General features: G+C 38.1%; 1 protein-coding gene across 1 annotated transcript; it reads right to left on the bottom strand.

Moving 5' to 3' along the window:
- Positions 1 to 332: 332 nt before the first annotated feature.
- Positions 333 to 24,462, bottom strand: HTRA3 (HtrA serine peptidase 3). The gene is made up of 9 exons (XM_072406497.1): positions 23,432 to 24,462; positions 15,138 to 15,237; positions 10,373 to 10,595; positions 9,660 to 9,854; positions 8,302 to 8,334; positions 7,377 to 7,491; positions 5,177 to 5,225; positions 3,644 to 3,739; positions 333 to 2,089 (listed from the first exon to the last, which is right to left on the bottom strand). Exons 1-9 carry the CDS (start codon positions 23,838 to 23,840, stop codon positions 1,921 to 1,923), a joined length of 1,389 nt encoding a protein of 462 aa, XP_072262598.1. The 5' UTR covers positions 23,841 to 24,462; the 3' UTR covers positions 333 to 1,920.
- Between the last annotated feature and the right edge of the window lie 882 nt (positions 24,463 to 25,344).

The raw sequence follows: 25,344 nt of genomic DNA, 5'->3' as shown, positions 1-25,344 counted from the left end.
GGCAAGTCAGTGTATTTCATATTGTCATTTGTTATCCTAGTAGTGACTCATTCTGTGTTCTGGTTTCTGATATCCACATTATTATCTGGTGATTTTCTATGGCTGGCTACTGCAAACTCTCAACATGATCACATACTGTGACTAAGGCCAAAGTAATGTGGACTTGTATGTGGACTATTCCTGGTTCCGTCAGATCTTCAACTGTATCCAGTAGGGCTACTTAGACTGTGTTCATGCCAGTCACTGGTGCTGCTTCAAATATAGTCTGCGACTATATGCATCTTATGATTTGATAACTAAAAATACAATAAAACACTGGTGACATACAAGTATACATTATATAAACTTTATTTTTTACAGCAGGAATATATACAGTACACAAAATACATAGTCTATTACCTGCATTGGATTTTTCTAAGGAACAAGGAACACTGATGGGTACACATAGGACTTGCACAAGGTGGATTAACTGTGCATTTATAAGTCATTAATTCTATAAGAATCATGTGATATATTCTAGAATGACTAGATTCTGATGGAAGTTTCAAAGCATATGGTCCAAAGTACCTTTTTTTTATTTAAAGTGGACTTGTCAGCTGTAGAAATATTACCCAAGTGCACTAATAATCACATCAGTAAATTATAGAAATGGCACTAATTATTGTTAGGTCATTAAGTGCAGAATTGCACAAATGGGTTTTAGGTGGATTTACCAAAGCTAAATGCTATATTTTTGTTGTTCTGAAACCTATCCTATTTGACTAGCTACAAAAAGCATATTAATTTGTTTTGGAAAGTTTTCTTGTTTATGCAATCCCTCTGAGCTTCTGGTGCATAGGAGAATCAAACTATATAGATATGGGTTATTGAGATGGGGTTTGGATGTATTGGGGCATGGGGTAACATGGAACTAAAATCTATATATAACTTTCCCCTAGGAAAACTATCCCCCAGTCTAAAACAGTATTAATCTTCTATGGATTACGTCATCTCTTATTAAGATATGAAGTACTATGTAGGACCCCCCGCCACCCAGTCAGACGATTACCAAGATCACATCACCTTTCGTCAATCCTTTGCCACTACATTTAGCTACCAGGAATGAGCTAATTATTTCCCAAGTATGTTTTAAGTTTCTGTAGTTGGAGTACAACATAGGACTAGAAATGTCTCCCTAATGCCTTAGGACATGGCTATTGCCAACCTCCAGGACTATTTCATGAATTGAAGAAAACTAAGTCACATTCTCTGCTTTACCTAGAATTATTGCCTGAAAATAAATGGAAAGGTGAGTATACGCTACTGCTGAGTAGGAGGTGTTAAAGCAAGCCTATTGCTTTGTGTTGCATATTTCAAGGCAAAAACGACCTGGTCTGGTTACCAGTTATTGCACTAACGTCAATCTATTGGATTTGCCTGAAGACATTTAATGTATTGCTTTATTTTGGTGTCCTGCTTAATTTTGTACAGTGACATTTATATATTTTTATCGAAAACATCTATTCTACAGCCTAAGGATAGTCATATGTGTCCACACTTCTTTTACTCCTTAGTTGTCTTTGTACCTTTTATGTTAAGTAAAACTTTTTCGACTGACCTGCAAGTTCTTCGTTTATGACATACAGTACAGACATAGCTCAAATGTTCAATTAACCAACCGGAAGGAATACAGTCATTGGCTTAGAATATAAAGAGGTATTTTTTGTTGTTGTGCTGAACATTTCCTGCAATTATTCCATATCTGTTGAATACAAACCAGATAAAAGCCAGTCCTTAAAAAGTTTGGCACCATCTGCATTTCCAAGGGCTTCAGTAGAGCTTTTTGAGAGAACATCTGATGGCAATATCCGCAGAACTTTCCATGGTGGTTTTGACATTGTGAGCTTAATGTTCTGACTTGTATAAAAGGTTTTTTTTTTCTTACTTTATAGAAACTTCAGGTTCTATATTAAACAGAAGGTCATCATTCCCTCTTCTAACTTCAAGTAGTAAGGGTGATTCAGTTATTACAGCATTGTGCAAATCACTAGATGTCATCAGTGGTCGCCCATTAACTTTCACAATGATGTCCCCGTTTTTAATGCCACCCCTGAAATGATAAAATGGGTAATAAATAGACTATAAACATCATTTATAGTATTTTATAATTTTACTAGCCTTTATCTTTATTTGTATGAATAACTCCCTTAAAAGCTCTGGTGATTCCTTTAGCAAATGTCTTATATAAAAACCACAAAACATTACACACAACACTAATCAAAACTAAGATTCTTAATATTCATTATAATCTTTGCTATTACTGACAGTATTACATAAGGAAGAGACCATACATCATCGTTTTAAGCATAAGTGGTTTATTTTGGGTGGATCTAGATGGTTCACTGTGAAGGGTTTATTAAATATAGAAACAAATTATATTACCCACAGCTTTAAAGTTGTAGTTTTGCCTTGGCTTTCATTGTTGTCACATTCTGGTAGAAGTGCCAGCTGACCACACAACCCCAAATTTAAAAAAATGAGTATCTGTACCATTTATTACATTTGAGTAGAGGATCCGCTAAATCTGCATTATTCCCTACCCTACTGTGAATAATGCAGAAGTAGGGAAGCATTATTTCTACCTAATCTATCTCCTGCCAACAGCCTATGTTGAGTGTGTAACATTTACTGTACATTTCTGACAGAAGGCATCAATAGGACATACATTGATCAGCCAAAATATCAATACCACCTGTCCAATACTGTCCAATAACCTGTCCCTTGTGCCCCTAAAACTGCTTCAACCCATAAAAGCACAGGTTTCCCAAGATATTCTCCTGCAGTATCAGGCACCACAATATTACCTGTAGATTATTTCGGGTACACTGTCTCTACCAGCCTGCCTTCTTCCCATAATGCATTCCGCTACCATCTCTTCCCCAATAAAGGATGCACATGCACTCAACTATTTACACGATCCAAAAGATACTGTGACGTATCAGACTACACACCTACTTCTTTTGCTTTACGGTCCAGTTTTTTTGTTTATTAGCCCATCTTAGGTATTCTCACTGGTCTGCTGCTACACAGCCTCATATGTAACAATGCTGCAATAAACTGTCTGGTCTAACACCTGGTCATCATTGGGAGCTTTATGTTTTTAAGGATTTTGTGTCATGGAAGATTTTCTGTATTATAAGACCAGAAGGGCAAGTTTTCACCTCTACAGGAACTATTGAGCCTTGGGCACCTATGACAATGTCTATGGACAATATCTTTGGTTTACTAGTTGTTTTTCATTGGACTAATTTACATAAGTACTAACCACTGCCTATCCCACAATAATTCTGGGGAAGCTCTGACAAAGTCATCTAGCCACCACATTTTGGCCCTTGTCCAAGTTGCTCAGATCTTTACCCTTTACTTTTTTTTCTCCTTCCAATTCCTCACCTTCAAGAAACTTTTTCTGCCCAATATATGTCACATCTTGCCAGGTACCATTGTACCAAGACCACTGTTCTTCACTTCACTAGTCTGGTTTGGTTGGTATTTCTTTGGTTGACCAGTGCACTACATACAGTTTAAGGCATACCCCTAGTTTATTCATTAAACGAATACTTATAATTTAAAAATGTATAAACTATAATACATTTTAGATCCTTACCTCTGAGACGGTGAATTAGGAAGCACTTCATGGACATATATTCCACTGCTAACATCTGGAAAATCTGGATTGTTTAGTTTAAGTTCTTCAACGAGTCTAAAACCAAAGCAATAGAGTATTATTAGTTGGTCATTATTTCATATTTATTATTCTTTATTTTATTTGTATCCCCAAAGTACATGAACATATGGGTGCATTATGGCTTTTTTATCATCGTCAAAAAATACAGATAAGAATCTAACAATGAAAAATATAAAACAAATGTTTTTAAGGTATTCATAATAATTTATATTGTATTTATGTGCATTACTGCATATTTTGTAAGATGGCTTTGTTGTTTAGATACTATAAGCTATGGTGCCGGTTGGGATGATTTTTAGGTCAATTTATACCTTATGTCAGCCTTTCTTCACCTTTTTAATATGAGGAAACCCTTGAAATAACTTTCAGGTTCTCCGGGAACCCCTTCTATAATTACTATAATTACAGATCACAGAATATTAGTGTGGTGATCAGTAGGAAGAATCCTTCTTATATTGCTGGCCAATGGGAAGAATGTCACCTTTACAGTTAGCCAAAAAGACCATTGGTGTAAGCTAAACTGACCTGGGAAGTTCAAATAGCCTGTTGCTCAAGAAACCCCTAACAACCTTTGGGTCTCACTGAACTGTCAGTAATGTCCTCAATCTGAGTGTAAAAGGCCCAAATGAATGCAGTGTTTATACTTGGGTATTACCTAGAAGCCTTTGGCAGTCTACTTTACTGTCTGCATAGCAGAGCTCAGAAAGGGGTGGGAGGACCAGCACACGGAGCCAGTCAGGTGTTCTGTAATGCATGGAACTATGAAGAAAGCTCATAGGGCCTAATTTATGACAGCTCTCCAAGGCGGGAAAAGATACACTTTCATCAGTGAAGCTGGGTGATCCAGCAAACCTGGAAAGAATCTGGTCCAGGACTGAAAGCATTTGCTAGCAAATAGAAATCTATTCCAGGTTTGCTGGATCACCAAGCTTCACTTATGAAAATTTATCATCTCCAGCCTGGGAGAGTTTTCATAAATCAGGCCCACTAACTCATTGCTCTACTACTTTTTGTACTAATTTTGGAACTAATTGTTCCATCACAGATTGTGGGTGGGGACCTGTAAGTGCAGCTGAGCAGCATCAGGTCCTCTCCCCAACTAGACAGGGCTGTGATATACGAAAGAGCTGTGTGTCTAGCTGTTTGCCATGAATAAAGCTTTAAAAGATTGATGGATGATCTTTTTCCATTGTCATATAAAAATAAAAGAAATCCTACATCCATTCCCATCCAATAGTAAAAAATAAATAAAAAGAACAGTTCACATGACAACAAAGAAGAAAAAAAAAAAAATTATGTTTGTATGCTTTCTAAATCGTTTCACTGCACACACAGGCTTGGGCCAGAAATGTATTTTGTAAAAATTTCAAATACTACAGCCCACGTTTCTCCATGTCAGGCAATAAAAAAAAAATATTTTGGCATGTAGACAAATTGCTTCTCTTGACTTACGTAGGAGTTATAGTCAGCATCTTTATCCCGATGAAACGCTTCTTCCCGTCTGAAGAAACAAACAGTGACAAGATGGTTGGGAATATTAATATTAGACCACAATAGAATAAATACAAGAATTAGATTTCATAAAAATATTGTTGACTTGTAACAGATCCCATGTCTCCTATCTCGTGTCTCCCAGACATAACATAAATAGAGAAGAAGTCAGAAATGTTACCATGTGCAAACTTTGTCCTTTTACTGGAAAAATATACAACACATTTACATATATTGTAATAATGTACATAACTGACTCTATTTTTCCCATTCAATGAAAGGTTTGTGTTTATTGCATAGGTCATCATGGGGCAATACTGAACACGCTAAGTTGAGCTTGGTAATAAAGCACAGACGTGGAATATGTTATCCAAGAACTTCAAACCAAACAAATATTTTATTTTGCATAGTGTTTAATATACCTTTTACAAGGAATACCCTTTAGTAAAAGTAAAGTATGAGGACCTTAACTTTTCTTCTGGTCACTTGCTGTCTTTAACTGATATGGATCCAGGGAAAAGTGAAGATTTAATGAATTACCATTTGTAATGTGTTCACTACTATTATCTGTCTATAAGTAATCAGGGTAATTTGAGCTCCTATTTCCTTATGCTGCCCACCTTCGGTATCCTGCCCACCTGTTCATGGACTCTTTATTGTCATTGACATCCCTGGCTTATTTCTAGATCTACTTTGTTTCTTGCTTGATACTACATGTTGTCGACTCCTGGCTGTGACCTGACCTGCCTCCGATCTTCATTTATATAACTAGTCCTCCAGTACTCATGCCCTCCCGGCACCCAGCGCTTTCTGTCATGCATATCAGGATCACTGGGACTAGATTGACATAGAAGGCTACCCTTGTCACATTATGCATCCACCAAGTATGTGACAGTTATGTTATATTGTATTATTATTGTATTTTAGTCACCTATCGACCAGTTTATCCAAGTTAGAATAGATAAAAGAGGAACCCATGCTCTGCAGGGACCACTTGCACATTACATCAGTAACCCTGGGACCAGATTGACATAGAAGGCTACTTTTGTCACCTCAGGGATCCACCAGGTAATTGACAATTATAATTTATAAATATTATAATTATAATTACAATTTGTACCAAGTTAGCAAGGAAAAAAATAGCTCATTCTGCATGGAAGTCCATCGGGAAAGATAACCACTTGCACATTACATTAGGACCACTTGGACCAGATTGACATAGAAGATTTCCCTTGTCACCTGGGGGATCCACTAAGTATGTGACAGTTTTTATTATATTGTTATATTGTTGTATTATTGTCACCTATTAGCCCATTTTTAGTTAGCAAGGGTAAATTGGAAGCTCATACTGGAAGTTGATCAGTTGCACTTTTTTTAACATAAGATTGAACTTGTAGGAGAACCAACTTACTAAGCATGCTGATTCATTTAGCAAAATGTTTTCCATGGATTATCCTGGTTCACTTTATAAACAAATGTATACGTTTCAAAAAACTTCCCTTAATTAAAAATAGTGTAAGTTGTGCAAATCTTGATTAAAAACATGTATAAATAGGTAATAAAATTTTGGTTTGGACTTTTATATAGTTAAAGGAAATTTGAGGCTTTTTCCAAAAGATAGCAGGACAAAACAAAACATTGAACATTTATGTTTTAATTTGTCACGTCATCCGCAAAGCTTAAGGTGAGCTGGGTCTAAGAGAAGTATGTAACACAATAATGAAAGGATATCATCATTCATAGCTTTTTCTAAATAACAAGATTTCTAAATTTACCTTCTAAAAGGTAGTAGCATGAAGTCCGACGATTAGGAGAAAACATGACTTTGTGGTGGTGTATTAGAGTGTATGGATTAGTTTTATGCAAGGTAAAAAGTGGATGGAGATTGTGGAACAGGATCCCAATAATTCTGCCTCTTGCAAAGGTCCAATTCTGTCAAATTTCATTGGGAACCTTCTCCCTTTGTCAGAATTATGTGTCAACTCTACAGAACCCCACTTCCTCCAATGCACAAATACACAGTAGCAGCATTGTACAGAAAGGAGAAGTGTAGTAGAGCTTTACAGACATTTAAAGAATTTGACCCTCACAATGAAGCTGCAGTAATGATTATACTCTGAACCTATAGATAGTTTAATTAGTATTCAAGCATTTCCTTTACCTTTAAATTTTTTGTCATTGGTCTCAGTCATGAACTTTGTGATGCGGTCAGATGGAATTGCAAAAGAGATTCCGGCTGCAACTTTCAGAGTATTAATCCCAATCACTTCTCCATCCTGTGGAGATAAATAAAGTCATGATGATATTACAATGTATACACAATTGACAACAAACACTTGGGTTGAATGCAGAATAAGGCATTCACACTTACACTATATGACCAAATGTATGAAGACAGACTATTACACTTATATTGTACATACATCTAAAGTATGTAGACATGTGACTATCTTATCTACACTTTCTTCTCAAAAAAATTTGCATGTGGACAGACCTCTAAATTACTGAATTAAAAAAATGCTGTGGAATACCTTCCCTAAAGAGTAGGTTCAGCAAAAGGGATTGGTGGAGTTTAAAGAATCTCCCTGTGTTTGTGTGGGTTTCCTCCGGGTATGCCGGTTTCCTCTCACATTCCAAAAACATGCAATTAGATTTATTGACTTCTCCCCAAAATGGCCCTAGACTGTATTTATTATATATCACTATGGTAGGGACATTACATTGTGAGCTCCACATTGCACAGTACATTGTAAAATGCTGCATATTTATGTTGGCGCTATATAAATACAAGTTAATAATATTAGGTGGGAGTACCCAATGCCAATATCAATGGTTTAAGAATGGGATGTCTATAAAACATACCGGAAACTTTTTAACATATGAACTATCTCTCCTTATAGAGGAACATTTACACAGCTGTCTATAAAATATTGTCTGAACTACTTTTAAATGCCCAATTGCTGTCCACATTTATTGAAGTTTTATTAGCAAGGTATCATTCCAGACATGAAACTGGATAGAAATGTTCATATGCATAAACATTCTACACCTCAGCGTTTAGTACAAAAATAACTAAATACACTCACCAAATTTACCAACGGACCCCCAGAATTTCCATACTATAAAAGAGAAAACAAATAGAATACAAATTCATTGGAAGTCTGCTTACAAAAAGAATTTTCTAATAATGAATATACTGTACACACAAATGAATAATAATGTACACACAAATAGTACACAGGAAATTAATTCTTAGTTAAAACATTGGCAAGCCTGTAGGTAGTTTACAAGTTTCTCTGACAATTTTGCCTTCAGCTGACCCAGATAGAACACAGTTGGAATTCAAATTGCACTCTGCATGTGCTCAGTTATTTGTGGACACAAAATACCGTCTGAACTTTCGAAGAACAATATTTACCAACACTATTCAATCTATCCACAACCAATTCGAACCCATAACAAAAGTCTCTTAGCATTGGTCCACAGCACCCCTGCACCCCCCATGAAATTCACTTCCCATCTAATATTTTATTAGATCACAAATTGGGTGCTTTTTAACTGGTGGTCTTTCCTTAGTTTTCCATGGGAACCCTGAGCAAGTCCATGTGTATACATCTTTAGTATAATTACAATTTTAATACCAAATATATAAATAAATACATAAAATGGCAATAAACTGACTTTGAAAACACCAATTAGAGAAGTGACCGTTGAGACTCCATCCACATACTGGATTTACAATTTATTGTAGCAGGGATTAGTATGATGTAGCCTTTAATGTCATCTGTTCTACAAATTGGTAATATATGACATCAGGGTGTACAGAGGGTAAATACAAACCACTGGAAGATTATTTATTACATATTTATATATTTAGATAAAATATTATTTGAAGCCATGTGCCAAGGATGTTGCTCTCTCTTACCCTGTGCCATTTCAGCCTATTTGTTTTACATGAATGGTGTAAGTCTGATAAATAGACTGCTCCCTACGTAATATTTAATTGCATGATGAGTACTACCTTGGTTGACGGTATGAGCCCTATTATATATGTTCCCAAAAAGATATGATGCATGAAATGTTGGCTTGCATAGCTATTAGGATGTCGGGTTAATTTATGAACAATCACTAGGGTTTTACTATACCTTGTCATTGCAGATTTTGATCCGTTTGACCCAAATGATCATAACAGTGTATGAGTGTGCTTGATTGCATGTGGTAGGGAAATTACATTGTCAGCTATTTTGCAGAACAGAAGGTGACTGAATGCTTCCATGTGCTCTATAGAGAACTGCAGTAGATTTGCCTTCATGGAACAAATACTAATGTATTTGGAAATACATATTCTAAGTCTGTAAATAACTAGCAAACTATTCTGGTATCAGAAAACTATCATGTGGGTCCACTGGAACATCTGGATCTGAGGTTTAAAAAGTTTACTTACATTAATGATGGCATCAGTCTGCACATAATCCATATCGGAGTCCCTCAGACCCAGCTCCCGTCCATCTCTCTGAGCTGTGCTCACTATTCCTGTGGTCACCGTGTTCTGTAAGGCAAAGGGGCTTCCAATAGCCACAACAAACTCTCCTGGTCTGAGATCTGCTGAATGGCCCAACGTTAGGACTGGAAGCTTTTTCTAAAGTGGAATAAAAGTGTTATAACAATGCAAATGTTTACACATCAAAAATATGAAATTAGATTTTTACAATCCCCTATCATCCAGAAGTGAAGGGATATTTATGTCCCTTTTAATTTCAATAGTTCCTTTGAGAAATGTCTAAACCTTGCTTATTACCATTCTGAAACATCAGACACCACATAAATAAATGCTGAAGAAAGCCCTGACTTAGTTACATAAGGGCTAGATGTATATTATTTCTAAGTAAAATAACTCCACAAGAATCATTTCTCAACCCAATATAGAAAACATAGGTAATATAGAAAATATAGGTGGGAAGGAAAATTTTTCATCCATCAATCATACAGCTGCAAGGCAATCTCAGTCTCATAGTAATGTAGTAATGTCCAGTCAGTTTGGCATATGGCCCATATTACCTGCCTAGTGCTGTGTGATGTCCTCAGACTATAAAACTGGATAACTAGTACAAGTTTTCTTGTTTCTTGTAATATTATCCATTTGTCGCTTATACTTACTTTTGGATAAATCTTGATTGTAGCAATATCAGATTTTTTATCAATATCTTTTATTGTGGCTTCATAGGTGTCCCCATTATGTAGTTGTACCTTTAAGTACTGCCGACCAGATACAGTGTTACTGCTTGACACTACATGGGCATTGGTCACAATCAAACCCAAATCTGAAATTGTAAAACCCGATCCACTGGACAAGGGTACATTACGCCCAAATAATGGATGCCTGGAAAAAAACAAGGAAAGTTCATTTACAACGTAACAGGGAGATGACGCAAAGTAGCAGCTGACCTTTTTTTAAGCCTCTTCTTTCATATTGTTTTAGTATCAGTTAATACTGCTTAAAGATTTTTTTTCTACTTCCTTTAAAAGGGAGGCAGCACAATAAAACAACTTTGTCACTGTGGCCAAAGTAGTCTAAAATGGACATGCACTCCTATATAGACTTTAAGTAATCTATAAACTAAAACCTAACTCCTAATAATAGTTTCTAAGCAGTTATAGCATTAGGTCCTATTTCTTTTGGAAACCACAAGAGCAAGCAAACGTTTAATGGCATTATTATGGTATACTTCAACCCCAGGTATCTCCTCCTTTGCAGTGGATTGAAAAATAATGGATATACAGCCAGAATCAATAGATAAATGAAATGAATAATGTAATGTAAATGAATAATATATTAAAAGTGGGTATTTAAAGAAAAGAAAACTCAGTGGTATTTACTGAATTCTTCAAATGTCAGTTTTGTTTTCCCCATGGTTCCACTTTCATTTTTATCAAATTGTAAACAGTTAAATATGACCTGACCTTTGAATTTCCTATTACAACTCAATATATAATGAATATATATAGTCAAGAAGAAGTCCTTTCCACTGTGCTAAATGTGGGTAGTGTACAATTTAAACAATCATCTTTGTTTATGTTTTTTGCCTCTTTTTTTATAACATATATAAAGGTTAAAAATCCACTAGGGACAGTTCCTCCTCCAAATAGCCATGGACGGTTTGCAAACATTCTACCAAATAAATTCCTATGAGCTATATGTAAAGGTCTAACCATCCAGCATCTGCCAAGATGTAAAATTTAAGTTTTGCAAGGGCTGACCCGTTATCTAATTCTGAATCGGTTGGTAATGATTACTGCTTTGCTCCTTAAACTGTTTATTGAGTAACTCTAACAGATGTAACCCCTACATCTGCCATATAACAGCCTAGTAATCTGTCTTCAGTAAACATGGTCATTGTTTTTGTGCACATTATGAAGGAAGTCCATTCTGAACTCGTTTTTCTTCTTCCTTGATCTAGTGTTGAGTCATTTCAGGTCACAGAATTTTTGGACTCCAAAGTATGAAAGATGGAGCAGGTCCCAATAAATGGCAAGAGCTGAAGAATTTTTATAGCTGAGGGAGGCCATAATTTACCTTGGCACAGACACTTTCTGCAGAATAAAATTACTTACTGCATTTTCTCTTCCACAGATTCAACACAACTATTCTGCGGGTTAACGTTTTGAATGAGTGAAACCAATCTTGTATCTGGTTCCCCATATTAATGCCAGATAATCATTTTATTCTGCCACTGTGGCGTAGACTGCAAAGTCTGCTGCCAGAATTAAATAACATTTATCTATGTTCAGGCTTTTCAAGAAATTTCCAGCTACTCCAAAAAGATGTAATATAGCACCTGGTCATGCTATGGAAGCGTTTACTTCTGAGAAATACAGATATAACTAAAAGCTTTGTTAATTTTTAAATTTGAAAAATGTGGTTTTGCAGGTCATTATCTATATCTAAATTTGTGTTGAGCAATGTTGAGACATTGCCTGCACTGCAAAAAAAATCATGCCCACTACATTTTCCAGCCATTGTGTTATTTGGTTCTCCTACCCAGAAACTGATATCGTGAGTCAGGCCTTCCTGCTATTGGGTTGTTCTCCAGCATGGTCTCCCTGCAGTCCTAGTATGTCAGTTATACTGTGTCATTAACCTTCCCCATTCTTCCTACTCCATCCATTTGCACGTCATAACTCTGTGGATGTCTAGTCTCAAACAAAAGGTCAGTAAAACATTCCTACAGGGGAAGTTGGTCAGTTAGGTTGAGCAGTACCACTGGAGCACTAGCTGCAGAGGTCCTGGTGCCAAGTGGAAAGTCTATGGAAGATGATCACTGGAAATAAAGTAGGTGACCTGGGATAGTGATGAGGATTACGTAGTGGGAAATGTTATAGGGAGGGGAGTTGGCCATATTTGTTCTGGTACCACTCTAAAATACTGTGCATCGGACCACAATAGGGTTTATAAACTGGAAGAATTTCCAACAGTGCAATGGAAATTCTTCTGTACTTGCAAGGTCTTTTAAGACAGTGGTCACCAACCTTTCTGATAGCATGGCCCGGTAACGGGTAGGGGTCGGTGTGAGGGGAGGAATGGATGTCACAACAACCTAACATGTCAATACAACCTACCCAACCCCTGCTATATGTACAGCTTACACTGCTCTGCCATTCTTAGCAGCTGCTGGTCGCACTCCTGCTGTCACACTGACTAGCTGAAGAGCAGTGTAAGAGGGCCGCCGGTGCTACCGCTTCCTGCACTCCTGCCTCCTGTGATCGGCAGGCCCCAACTCACTGACACTGGACACCTTCATTTTAGAGGGTAAAAGAATGAAAAATGTGCATTTATTGTACAGATGTACTATATAAGTTTTTTGTACTGTATATATTTTTGTTATAAATGTACATGACAATTGCATATATTTTCAATCAATTAACATCAAATGCTGTATTTTATCCAAGTATATACAGCTTTAGCCTTTTTTCCTGGTAAATTTTAAGGCATATCTGTTAGCACTGCAGGTCATGCCGGCGCCGCTGCTCCTAAACGCAGGCATGGACGCCGGGCCTATCTTTCAGGTAACCCCACTACCTATGTTCCATGCCTGTGTTTCCTTCATGCTGAGACTTGCTCTGGTGTTTGAGCTGGCATGGGTGTGTCTCTCCTAATCTATGAGGTAACACACACACACGCGCCCTCTGGTTTCTACAGCCTATGGCTGGTTTCCTGCAGGTACCTAAAGGCACCTCCTACTACAGGGTTTACCCTGTGTAACTCTGCTAACGTGTTTTCTCTGTTTTGCTTTGCTGTGTACCGGTCTTTGCTTACGTTTTTGGACTCTGCCTGTTTGCTGTCTGACCCTGACCTTGGATTACTTTTTTTGGACTTTGCCTGTTTGCTGCCTGACCCTGACCTCGGATTACGTTTTTGGACTTTGCCTGTTTGCTGCCTGACCCTGACCTCGGATTACGTTTTTGGACTTTGCCTGATTGCCGCCTGACCTGATCTTGGATCCTGGTTTCTGGACTTCTTGGCCACGCAGGCCCCTCGGTGCTTACACCAGGTTTTCTGACTCCTGTGGTCAGCTGCCACTGGCCTGGGGATTGCTCTGGAGTGCCACCTGGCAGCTACCCCACAGCCCAAGCCTATCCTCACCATCAGAGGCTCTAGCGAAGACCTGGTAGTGGCTTAGTCACGCCCCTCTGGAGTGTACCCAGTCAGTGGCACAGTGGGTCCACACCCGCTTGCATAACAATATCCTCCCAGTTGTACCTCACATTGTTTTACTAATCCCCCCCACAATCTGTATTCTGGGCATTTGTGAGATACTAATATAGAACTGTTAATAATGTCTAAGTCAGGGCTCCTCAGTTTCAGTCTGGACAGCATTTGGTGAAGTGAGGAATGGTTTATAAAGAGTCAGAAAATCTGTCCTTCATGCTCCTTTAAGTAGTAGCTGAGGACCCCTGGTCTTGGTAACCCAGGCAGTTAAACTTCCATCAGCAAGAGAAGGATCCATGAGGGCTCTTAATCAGTCCTAGACTAAAACTACTTTTTCAGTCGATGCCTATTAGAGGTAAAACTTTTTGAATACAGTTCCGCTTTTTTGATAAGAATTTAAACAGTCCTCCTCCTTACCCCAAGCTACAGATTACCCTAAAAATTATTTTGCCATATGAGTGTATGGATACTCCACTGCAACAAGTTTGGAAGAACTAGTTGAACTGTAATGCTTAAAGCAGGTGGATCCCCATTATTAGAATATATTGTCAATCCATACTGGGAGTAATAAAATTCTGTTTGGGATGACTTGTGTGAAGCTCAGTGTTCTATTTCATGTGTTAACTATAAAGCTTCCCTGCAGGATTTTATGAAAACCAACTGGCTATTTATAAGCAGTAGGATATGTTTATGACCATTTAGTGGCTTGCTATGGATAAATCATGGAAAGCATAATAACTAATTAGTTAGTACTTTTCCTTTTTAACCGTAGGGTCCAGAATCTAATTCCTTAAAGTTTCTGTTTCCACAACAATCTAATGTTTAAATTTATTACCATCCAAACTACCCAGTGTGTTCACCTATATGACTGTAATAGAAATATTAGACTGAAAGATATTTATGATGACAGAATGGTTCTAGGTCATCTGGCTGCTCTAGAATGCAGGAATGCAGGCTTTTCCCATATGGCTGTAGTTTTTAGTAATGGTCATTTTGTGTTTTTGGTAGTTTATTCCTAGCAATGTACCAGCAAAGTTGGTGGATTTGGCACGCTCCCCATACTTCATAGGCCACTGCATCTCACTGAGACACAAGCATCCCTTCCATAAGCACCAACAACTACAAACAATATCAGAGTACACAATGATGATGTGGTGGTAAAAGGTCCTGTACAAATTCTATTACATTTTCAAAACAATGAACATTTGATGTTACCTCAGAAAAAGTTCAATGTGAACAACAGCTGGGGCAATCTTCTCTACCACATCAGCAATGAAGTTAAATTTGTACCTCGGACTGTTGGGATGTTGGTGACCTATACTGGCAGAAAAAATTGGGTATGTTAGTAGGAACATTCCTTGATGAAACCTTCTAAACATAGTCAGGATTAAGTTAATTACAGTTTTCAAGTAACTTCTGGCTTCAGATTCTAACTGCTAAACTTGTACAAAGTCATATCCTTGGCTGACCCCATTATTCCTAAAGTAAGCAATCTGTGATAAAAATAATATGAGGTTTAAAGAGCTTTGAAGGAAGTTTTAGACGTCATTTGTTCCATCAATGATGTTCTTATTTACAGAAGTCCATACTTACAAAGAGAGTTGACACAGATCTTAATTGCTTCAACGCTATGATATACACAGAATTCCAGACTTGCCTCTGTGTCCCAGACTTGTCTTCTAACCTCTTCTCTGTCTCGACTCACTGCGGTTGAGTAGATTTACTCGTGGATGACCACATGAATAGTCCACTTGAAAACAGACTGTGGTGTTTATGTAACAAACTTCCCAAACATGCAGAGCAATGAAGTTTTATGTGGTTCCTAACCACCAGTATCATCCTAACATGGAAACTTTACATATGATTAAAAAATATTCAATAGTAGCATTTAAAGTTCCTCTAAACCAAAAATACAAATTGGTCCATGTCAAAGCTACTGGAAAGATTAATACATACAAGTGGTCACATTTTGCAAGCTAAATAGTTAGTCCACCCAAAGGCCACATTTCAGCATTTGGTTAATGCTGGAGAGCAAAGTTTACTTAACTTTGGACTTTCCAAGAACAGAGGTGACCAGGCCTGGATATGTGTTATAGTAATTACTTAGGGTTCCAGTTTTCCTTTCTGGATTAAACAAATAATGCACAGGCAGAACCCAAAGGTAGTCAACTGAACCAGAATAAAACCAGTAACTATGGATGATCTTATGATAAAAGGGTGTGAAGATAATTACAAGAAATATACTTTTACAGAAAAATGGAGAAACTTATTGCATAGAGCCAAACTTTTTTTCTGTCTCTCGTTATAATAATTTCCATAATTCCTATTTAAAAACAAAACACTGTCAGAGGAAATCTTTCCAAAGTGGGAGGGGGAAAGCCAGACAAGTGTCTCTATTAAAAGTTTCCTTCATAACCTGTTCTGGTGACACTAAAAATCTGGAGTTCCCATCACTCTCATACCTACACCAGTTACAATAGTGATTGAGACAAACATGGGTTGAATCTCCCCAGATAGCAATAAAAAATATTTCCAATCTAAACATCATGATGCGGGATTAGGGGGAATTGAAGAATGGTGGAAAGGCAAGCAGTTACTGCTGGGTAGCTGGATGATGGCTATACATGGCAGATAAGCCATTGTGTAGACATTGTGTAGACTCTGCTTTTTATTGGAAGAAGTCCAAGGATGAACAGAATGGGCTTGCAGCTGTCTGTTACTCTACTGATACAAGAAAAGACCGTAAAGTTCTCTAATTTGTGCTTAAAGATTCTTGTCTTGCCTTGGATAATGAATTTTGCACACAGTAATGAATCTGTTGTCATGGAGAAAAACATGAAAAAACACAATGCCTTCATTTTACCTCCAACTAAGAGTGTCCATGGCACCTAAAAGCATGAGTCAAAATATAATTACTAGCATGGGAGAAACAAATAAATATGTGTAATACTTTTAATAATAAAATTATTAATACAAATACCTCACCTTAAACCATTTCCAATATTCTATCTACCTTCATGTAGCTTAACCTGATCCAGAGTCAGATATTTTATAAACTGTAGTCATTGGTGTCATTTTTGTTGGTCACAACTACCACCAACATTCAATGAATGCCAAATATTTTTTTTTTTCTCTTTGCATGCCTCTAGTATGTTTGCCCTCACCTATTTCCAAACTTAAAAACTGTGTTATGTAAAAATTGAGTCCTGGACCAAACTATAGGCATTAAAAACTGTTTTGGCTCTACCAACTGCCAAATCACTACTGTGTGCTGTAATAACCTGGAGTTCAGCAGGAGGAACCACTGAGTACTGCAGGTGTAATGACTTGGAGATTAGCTGGATGAACCACTGAGCACTGCAGGAGACCAAGTGGATCTACACTCCTGGATGTGGCTCACTCCAGCTCACTCTACTATTAAGCTCCACTAAGGTGAAATACATCTAAATGTGCCAGTTCTGTGATCACCTTGGTTCACCTGGGACCTGGATATTGGGGAGCTGATAGAACCTGTAACCAAACTGCCATCCATTGTTGGTATCAAAGCTGCCTACAGGAGATGGTGGATTGGTTAAACTGTTTTGTTGTAGTCAATTTCCCGGCTGACATTAGAGTGAGATTATAATTGAATTAAGCCCCATTTTTGAGACACAAGTTTACAATCCTTTCTTTTGTGGATATGCCTGCTCTACGAGTTTACATATTTTAAAAATATTTTAACAAGTAGTAAATCCTATCTGACCTCTGAAGATATAGGCACTATGGAATAATTAATCCTCAACATTCACAACCTTTCACACAGTCATCTGCAATATTTTTATATCACTGTCATGCAAGCAAACAAAACCAAATGAGAGGTGGCAACTCTGTTCTGAATTCAGTAACAGGGCAAAATTGTTTCCAACCATCACTGAGAGCTGGATATGCACTTTAGGTGCTGCAGCATGGGAGGCCATAGTTCTATTTGAATTTACGAGATTATGGAAGCTTTCCAACCTGTTTGCTGGTTGGTGTTCCAATCTTTGTGTAAAATTGCTACCGTTTGAATATATGACGCAGAATGAAAATGTAGTTCTGGTGTGACACCAAAAGATCAACTTTACCTCCAGGAAATCAACATTCTTTAAAATAAGTTCAGCATTGGCAGCTTTCATCATTTCTCACTTTACGTCCACTTAATATTTTATATATCACAATCCATTGTTATTTAAAGATGAAAAGCTAAAACTAAAAAAAATCTCAGGTATAAATTGGCTGCAGAAGGTCTCATTCATGGGCTAAGTATGCTAAATATTTGGGGAAAAAAGGAAAGATGTCATTATGTAAGGTAAAGCTAGAAATGTTGAAATCCCTATAAAGACCTGAAACCCAGGTAAACACTTGGTTCTCCCATTTTACCAGCTAATGGCTGTAAATAAATAATCTAGCCATAGCATGAGCTATGTGTGTGCTTCTCCCTGGAGGGATATTGGCAGAGCTAAGAAAAGATCTGTACTATTTATTCCTTACCTCAATGTATGGCACCTTCACACATTTTATAAACACACGGCCATAAAATTTACAATTATGGGCCTCAGTGCAAACATCAATAAACTCCTCAGCTACCGGGTATACCGGGGCAACTGCAGATGTTAAACTGCAGTTCAGTGACTTTGTTTTTCAAGGAAAGATTAGGAAGATTAATGTTTATTTTCCATTTTAAGTCTGGACAGCTTTAGCACGCTTACAGAAAAAATATACACTGGAGTTTGTAGTAACACAAAAAAGGAATTCCCAAATGTAAGCTCATGAAAATGGACAGGCGCCAGTATTAGAAGTTTATTTCTAGTTGGTTTAGAATTGTTTGATCAGATATGGGCCTGATTTATTAAATCTCTCCAAGGCAGGAGAGAGTACACTTTCATCAGTGAAGCTGGGTGATCCAGCAAGTCTGAAATGGATCTGGTTTGAAAACATTTGCTAACAAATAGTAAATGACTTTTAAGAAATCTATTCCAGGTTTGCTGGATTACCCAGCTTCACTGTGGAAAATGTATCCTCTCTAGTTTTGGAGAGGTTTATTAAATCAGGCCCATGGTGACTATGAACTTCTGGCTGTCCTTACTGGTACCTAGTATTCACCTTTTATTTAAGTTAACATGACCTGGTCTAAAACCTAAAATAGTAACAAGAATGTTGGCATGAAGACACTTTTTTGGATCTTCAAACCATTCCTTGTGGAACTCAATGGCCTTGAACCATGGCTGTAAATAAGATCTTGTCGTTACCCACATGTCCACATCTTAATAAGCTTGGAAGAGATTCTGAAAGGAGCTAGTTGGGGCCCTGCTCAAAATTTAAAATTCAGACACCTACAAATACCAACATATAGCACAATAGCCTTCAGAACTTTCCTTTATGCTATATTCTGACAGAGGTAGAGTCAGAGGTTTCTACTGAGTTCCATATTAGCATATGGCCATTGGCTCACTGCTATAATGCCAGGCAGAAATGGTATGTTAAAGTACTGAGCTTTAACAGCAGCAAAAGTTTGACCACTTCTTGAAAGAGTTAGAAGAAGTCAGAAGACCTAGTGGTTCAAACAAACTCTTTATGACAATACTTTGGGGATTAGCATTGTTCATGGTGAAAAGGAATATTATCACTGAGTATAGTATATACCATACAGCATAAAGAATGGGGCAGTGGGCATGCAAAATAGTTTCTGACATTTATCACATACAGAACATTGTACAAAACATACATACAACATACAGAATGGGATGGTTTAAAGAATGGAACATACAGCACTTTTAGAATGAGCACATCTGTGCATGTAATAAAATAGATAGAAGGTAATTGATGGTAGCACACATCGCAAACATCGAAAATAGTTGTAACCTCTTATTTTTCTATCTTAGGTTTCTCCTTGAATATAGTTTTGGGAAACAGAAAGTTACACCTGGTAAATATAATAAATGTAATTGTTATAATTATATTATTTAAAAAAAAATTTACACCCTTACTCTATGAAATGTCAATTATGATCTCCAGGGATCACAAGGCTTGTACTAATAATATTGTTCATAATAGCCCCTGAACTGCTTGGAGTTCATAGTACGACATGGCCCAGCCATGGAAACCCTCTAAAAGTGAATGTGATTCCCTCATATAGACTGGAAGTGGAAATAGGCACCTATTGTACAGTTATATTTTAGGAAAAGTGATGGTTATACAGAAGTCAAGGATCATCAAGAAAGAACAACATAGTATGGTTATGTGTCATGCTGACACCTGACTGCAGTCCTCTGTGCTGTTATAGGAATGTGAACTGAAATATCCCAAGAATGAGCGTGCTATTAGATGTGCATTGAAACAGCACATAGCAAAATGTCTCATTATCCCAGAAACACTATTTAGGGTTTGTACAGCAGACTTTGATTTTGTAGAAATTGCAATTTTTTATGGATTTTCAGAAAATGATTTGGAGATATCTGACTTGTGTGAATATACCACCAGGGAAAGTATGGGCTATGGATTGGGGGGCATGTGCCAGCTGGACCTGTATAAATAATATTTGTTGGTATGGTAAAGATACTCCCCATTCAATCCTCAGTCAGAGGGACAGTCAGTAACAATTAATTGGGAATATAGAGCAACGTTCTTTCTTTTCAGACTCTATATCAGCTATTCTTAACCAGGGTTCCTCCTGAGGTTGCTTGGGGTTCCTCCTATTCAATGATGCCTGCATGGTTCTGGGGCCAGTTGCATGACTAATTGCATTTTTAGTTGTCTATGAAGGTGGTATTGTTACCATCACTTTAAGAGGGGAATTCATTCAGGCCTCAGAAACCACCTCTCCAATTGCCAAGAAGGAAAAAGTGAATGGTTGTATTTGTGGCCCTGGACTAGGCTGCAGTGGTCTGCTAAGCCCTGATGAAATGATCCTAAAAGGAGTGGAATTGTCTTTATGTATAACCAGGAGAATAACTACTGACCTGCAGTATATGGGTGACACTACCATCGTAATGATGCTCCTTGTACTTATACAAAGCAATTACAATTCTGTAAGATTTTTCTATATATCATACTGTCTCACACAGACTCCTCAAACAACAAACAACTGTATTGTGCACAACAATGATGGCACCAAAAGTGTCATCACTTACAGTTTCCCACTTACAGTTCCACATTCTGCATGCTGGCCTGACAAAAGTGGACCTCTGAACACGCAAACATTTTTGAACTGGAAGTGCTGACATTTTTTTTTACTAGACTTTTCCTATGTAATTTCTTTCTATAAATTCTAAATATCTGGTAATGATCCCAATGCTTTGAGCCACTAAAGGCTTCTTTACACTGTCAATATAGTGGAGAAACATTATTACCCTTGAAAAACTCTCAGGGGTATTAAGGATTCACTACTAAAGCCAATGTTTGGGAGTTCAATGGTAAAAAAGCCTCTTTGATTGGGGTTCAGTAGAAAGAATGCCAGTGGTGGTGGCTAGATTACCACCTTTATAGACAATATAAACAAGTGTTTTTGGTCCCAGATCTATGCAAATATCATCATATGGGAGGCCATAGTTTGGAGAAACTCTTGCAACCTTTGGAGGAATCCTGGTTCTGAATGTGTGGGTTGCATTAGCTTTAATACAAATCATAAATTTGGCAAAAATATATTGGCAATCTAGGGAAATCCCAACTTTATGTTTGATCAATATATTGATTGAATATTGATTGGGATTCTCATTATTTTTGTGATTGTGCATCATTCCTCTCCACCACCCCCTCCCTCCCTGGCAGGCTAATGTCTTCCAGTAAGTTGGTGCAATCACCCACTGTATCAACAATAACAACATAACTCTTTCAGTTGTTATTGTAAGCAGCAGGAAGAGCGATCAGTGGCTGCTGTTTTTTTTAGCAGTGATTATTGCTGATTTACATTACCCTGATGGCACAGATTGGGGTGGAGAGAAGCAGTGCTTAATCATGTTAGCTTATGGGTGCATGGCGGGTATGCCTGGTACCCACCCTCCAATGTATGGCCAGCATAACTTATTCAGACATGGACTTCTTTGTTGACATTTTTGCTTGTGTTAAAAATAAACCAGTTAATTGGCATTATCAAAAACAGATCACCATTGGCAATCACTATATTTCCTTAAAACAATTGTACTTTAAACAATTACTTGATAAGGTATCACATCAGGGGCAACAAGGCGTACTTTTGAGCCAAGCCCCGATCAAAAGAGCTTGACTTTTGCAATGCTGGGCCTTTTACGAATGGAGGAAGGGTACAGACATTTCTGATGTATTTTTCTTTACCTCTAATGTATATGATGAATTTATAGTAGTAATGGTGATCGTGAGGCACTCTAGGAATACTAACTAATAGAATCTCCTGCTGGAGTCTACAATGTAATAAAGAACCTGCACTGGTTTCACAATTCCTAGGATTTCAATGAACTGTTACATTTCCATAGCAGAACCTTGTAGTTCCAAAGCTTCACATCATAAAATCATTGTATTTAATTTGCTTTGCAGGACATTTATTTTTATTTCTCTGAATGCTGTGTGAGTATGAATAGCGATAATTACGTTACGTAGTTAACAATGGTGATTAGGAGCCTGTTTACCATCCCGGCACTGCTATTAATATAATGAAATATGTTTCTGTGTGCACAGGCCAGGCACAATTTCTGGATGACAGCTGGCTGATCGCCAGGAACAAGGTCCACACTGTATAATAAAACATTTTCCCATGTAATAGTAATCATGTGCTATTGTATAACATATCACAGCATCAGAGAAAGGCACAGGGAATGTGACATTCACCATACAGTTTCTGGTGGAGAATATTACAGGTTTCTACAGCAGTGATTAATTCTCCAGCAGAGAATGTTTGGTGAATAATAGATTCACAGCTTAAAGAGACCCAATGGAGTTTCAACAGATGAAGATGAAGGAAATCTCTTTAAAGTGTAAATAATAATAATAATATGGTTTGTGTTGATAAGCTTTTGTTTCAAACAGTGTTTCCATTTCTATACAAATCAAAACCCACAGGTCAATTGTAGGTCAGAAGTAGGTCAAATGCACCCGACAATGAATTAAAAAATTATCTTAAACAGAAGCTAAAAAAACACAAGTCTATAGGCAGTTATTGCAGAAAGGTTACCTGATAAAAGATTTCCAGTTCTAGTGACAACCCAAAATCTGGAGTGATAAATTGCTACTTAGACCAGTTGGGTGAATCTCCCCAGTGGAGACACCAAAATATTCTATCTATAGTTCAAGATAAATTTCAAACAAATGGCATAGTGTGATAAAAGTGATACAGATATAAATAATGAAATAAATATATAATGCCCCCTATAGATAAATCCGATACCAGAGTTTGGCTCAGCTCAACCATTTAGAAGTTAAGAATCCAGCAAGCCAACCAAGGTATGCTGAGACTTGTAATTCTCCAATTCAGCACCCATACCCCACACTAAATAATCCCCACATGTCATGTCCGTCCTTACCCGATTGGCAGGCTCCTTTGTGCACCTGCACCACTGGGGGGTGTCCTTGTTGCAGCGCCCTCCTACTGGCCAGCTTCAGTTGGCATGGGTTGTCGTAGGTCTGCCCATCATTGGCACACACCTGGTAGTCATGCTTGCACTGACATGTTCCCTTGGTGCCCCTCTTCCCAGTTGGGGATTTGCAGTGCAGGGTGTCTCCGCAGGGGGGGTCCCCTTCCCGTCCGCAGGGCTCTCCCTCCCCCGCGGCGCAGATCAGGCAGCAGTTGCAGCGGTCAGGGACGTATCCGCTGGGGCAGACAGGGCTCGGGCACCTGGTGACATCACAGCGAGATGGGCAGGCTGAGGAGCCTCGGAGGAGGAGTTGGAAGAGGAGAATCACTATGACTGGGCAACAAGAGGAACCCTGCATGGTGGGCAGAGGGTGGGTAGGCCGGATCACAGTGGGCACTGAGGACTATCCACTCTACAATGTAGGGTAATTGGCACTGGGGTATCCTATCTGCTCTGCAGACTGAATCCTCTCTATGAACACTTAAGTCTATTCTCTCTACCCTACAAACTCAAGTTCACTCATTCATGGGTACTGAAGGCTATAACTTCTAGTACTGCAGGTGGGATCTGACTTTTACCTGAGCACTGGTATCTTCTCTACTCTGCAGGCTGAAGTTGGCATCTATATAGGCAATGAGGTCTTTGCTTTCTCTTGCAGGATGTAGCTTATATATATATATATATATATATATATATATATATTTATATATATGGGCACTGAAGGCTACTCTGCAGGCTGATGGGCACTGAAAGCTATCCTTTCCTCTGCAGGTTGATGGGCACTGAAGGCTATCCTCTACTCTGCGGGCTGATGGGCACTGAAGGCTATCCTCACTCCTGCAGGCATCCAGTCTATCTTCTATAGCTTGCAGCCAGTATGATGCTGTATAGCAGGGTGCTAAGTACAGCTGTGCTCAGTCTGCACTGGAGACAGGCAGGGATGGCCAGGATCCTATTGCATAGTGTATAGTGTATGTGGCTGAGTGTGTCTTGTGTTTTATGGAAGAGTTTTGTAAGGGGCTGTATGTGAGCCAGGGGGAGTTCTATGGGCTGGAACAGTGATGTTTAGGATCTCTTAAATCTCAGCCCTAACCACCCCTTCCCTCCCCTTCTTCTCTGCTGTTCTGGCATTGCCTGTAAGGAGAGAATTAGAGTGGCATTTCCTTGTTCATGCCAGCATTGTGCCTCAGTGACACAAGCCTCTTCTGTCATCTCAAATGCCTCAGTGACACAAGCCTCTTCTGTCATCTCAAATTTAAGCTGCCAGTTACATTTTGTTTCTCAAAGTTAACAGATGAAAACCCAAATTACAATCCCTGACCTTATAAAATATCAGAGATGACAAGGCACCAAACTGCTGACACACATTAATTACATGATAAATCAGCTGCAAGTTCCTCCAGACTTGGCTTCAAGTCAGATGTCCTTATTACACTATGAAAAGCATTTTAATGAAGCCGATGTGTAGTATGTTGTGAACATTGTGGAAGATACGGATCCTTCAGTTTCATTGTGTGTGTGTTTTATATTGTTGGTGTGTTACAATAAAGAGGGTGTGGGGTAAAGAAGAAGGGGTCCAACTTACATACATCCTTATAACTGTTTGGAAATATTTTTTTTATTTATGTGGAAATAAAAGTTTACACTACTCCCTTTGTAAACTAGGAGGTCTACCATTGCTGACTTCTGTCTAGAAATATAGCCATGGCTATAGTCAAAGCCCTGACAATGTTATAGAGATGAGTAATTCTGACTTTGCCCAACACTTGTTGCAGGTCATCATTGGCAGAGTCCTTATATCTTTCATCTATGGTCTATGCTCAAGTAAATCTCTCTTATAGTGGTTACCATTGCTGACCTTC

Source organism: Pyxicephalus adspersus, chromosome 3 (assembly GCF_032062135.1).
Source record: "Pyxicephalus adspersus chromosome 3, UCB_Pads_2.0, whole genome shotgun sequence".
Taxonomy (NCBI): Eukaryota; Metazoa; Chordata; class Amphibia; order Anura; family Pyxicephalidae; genus Pyxicephalus; species Pyxicephalus adspersus.
This window is presented reverse-complemented; position numbering and strand designations above follow the sequence as displayed.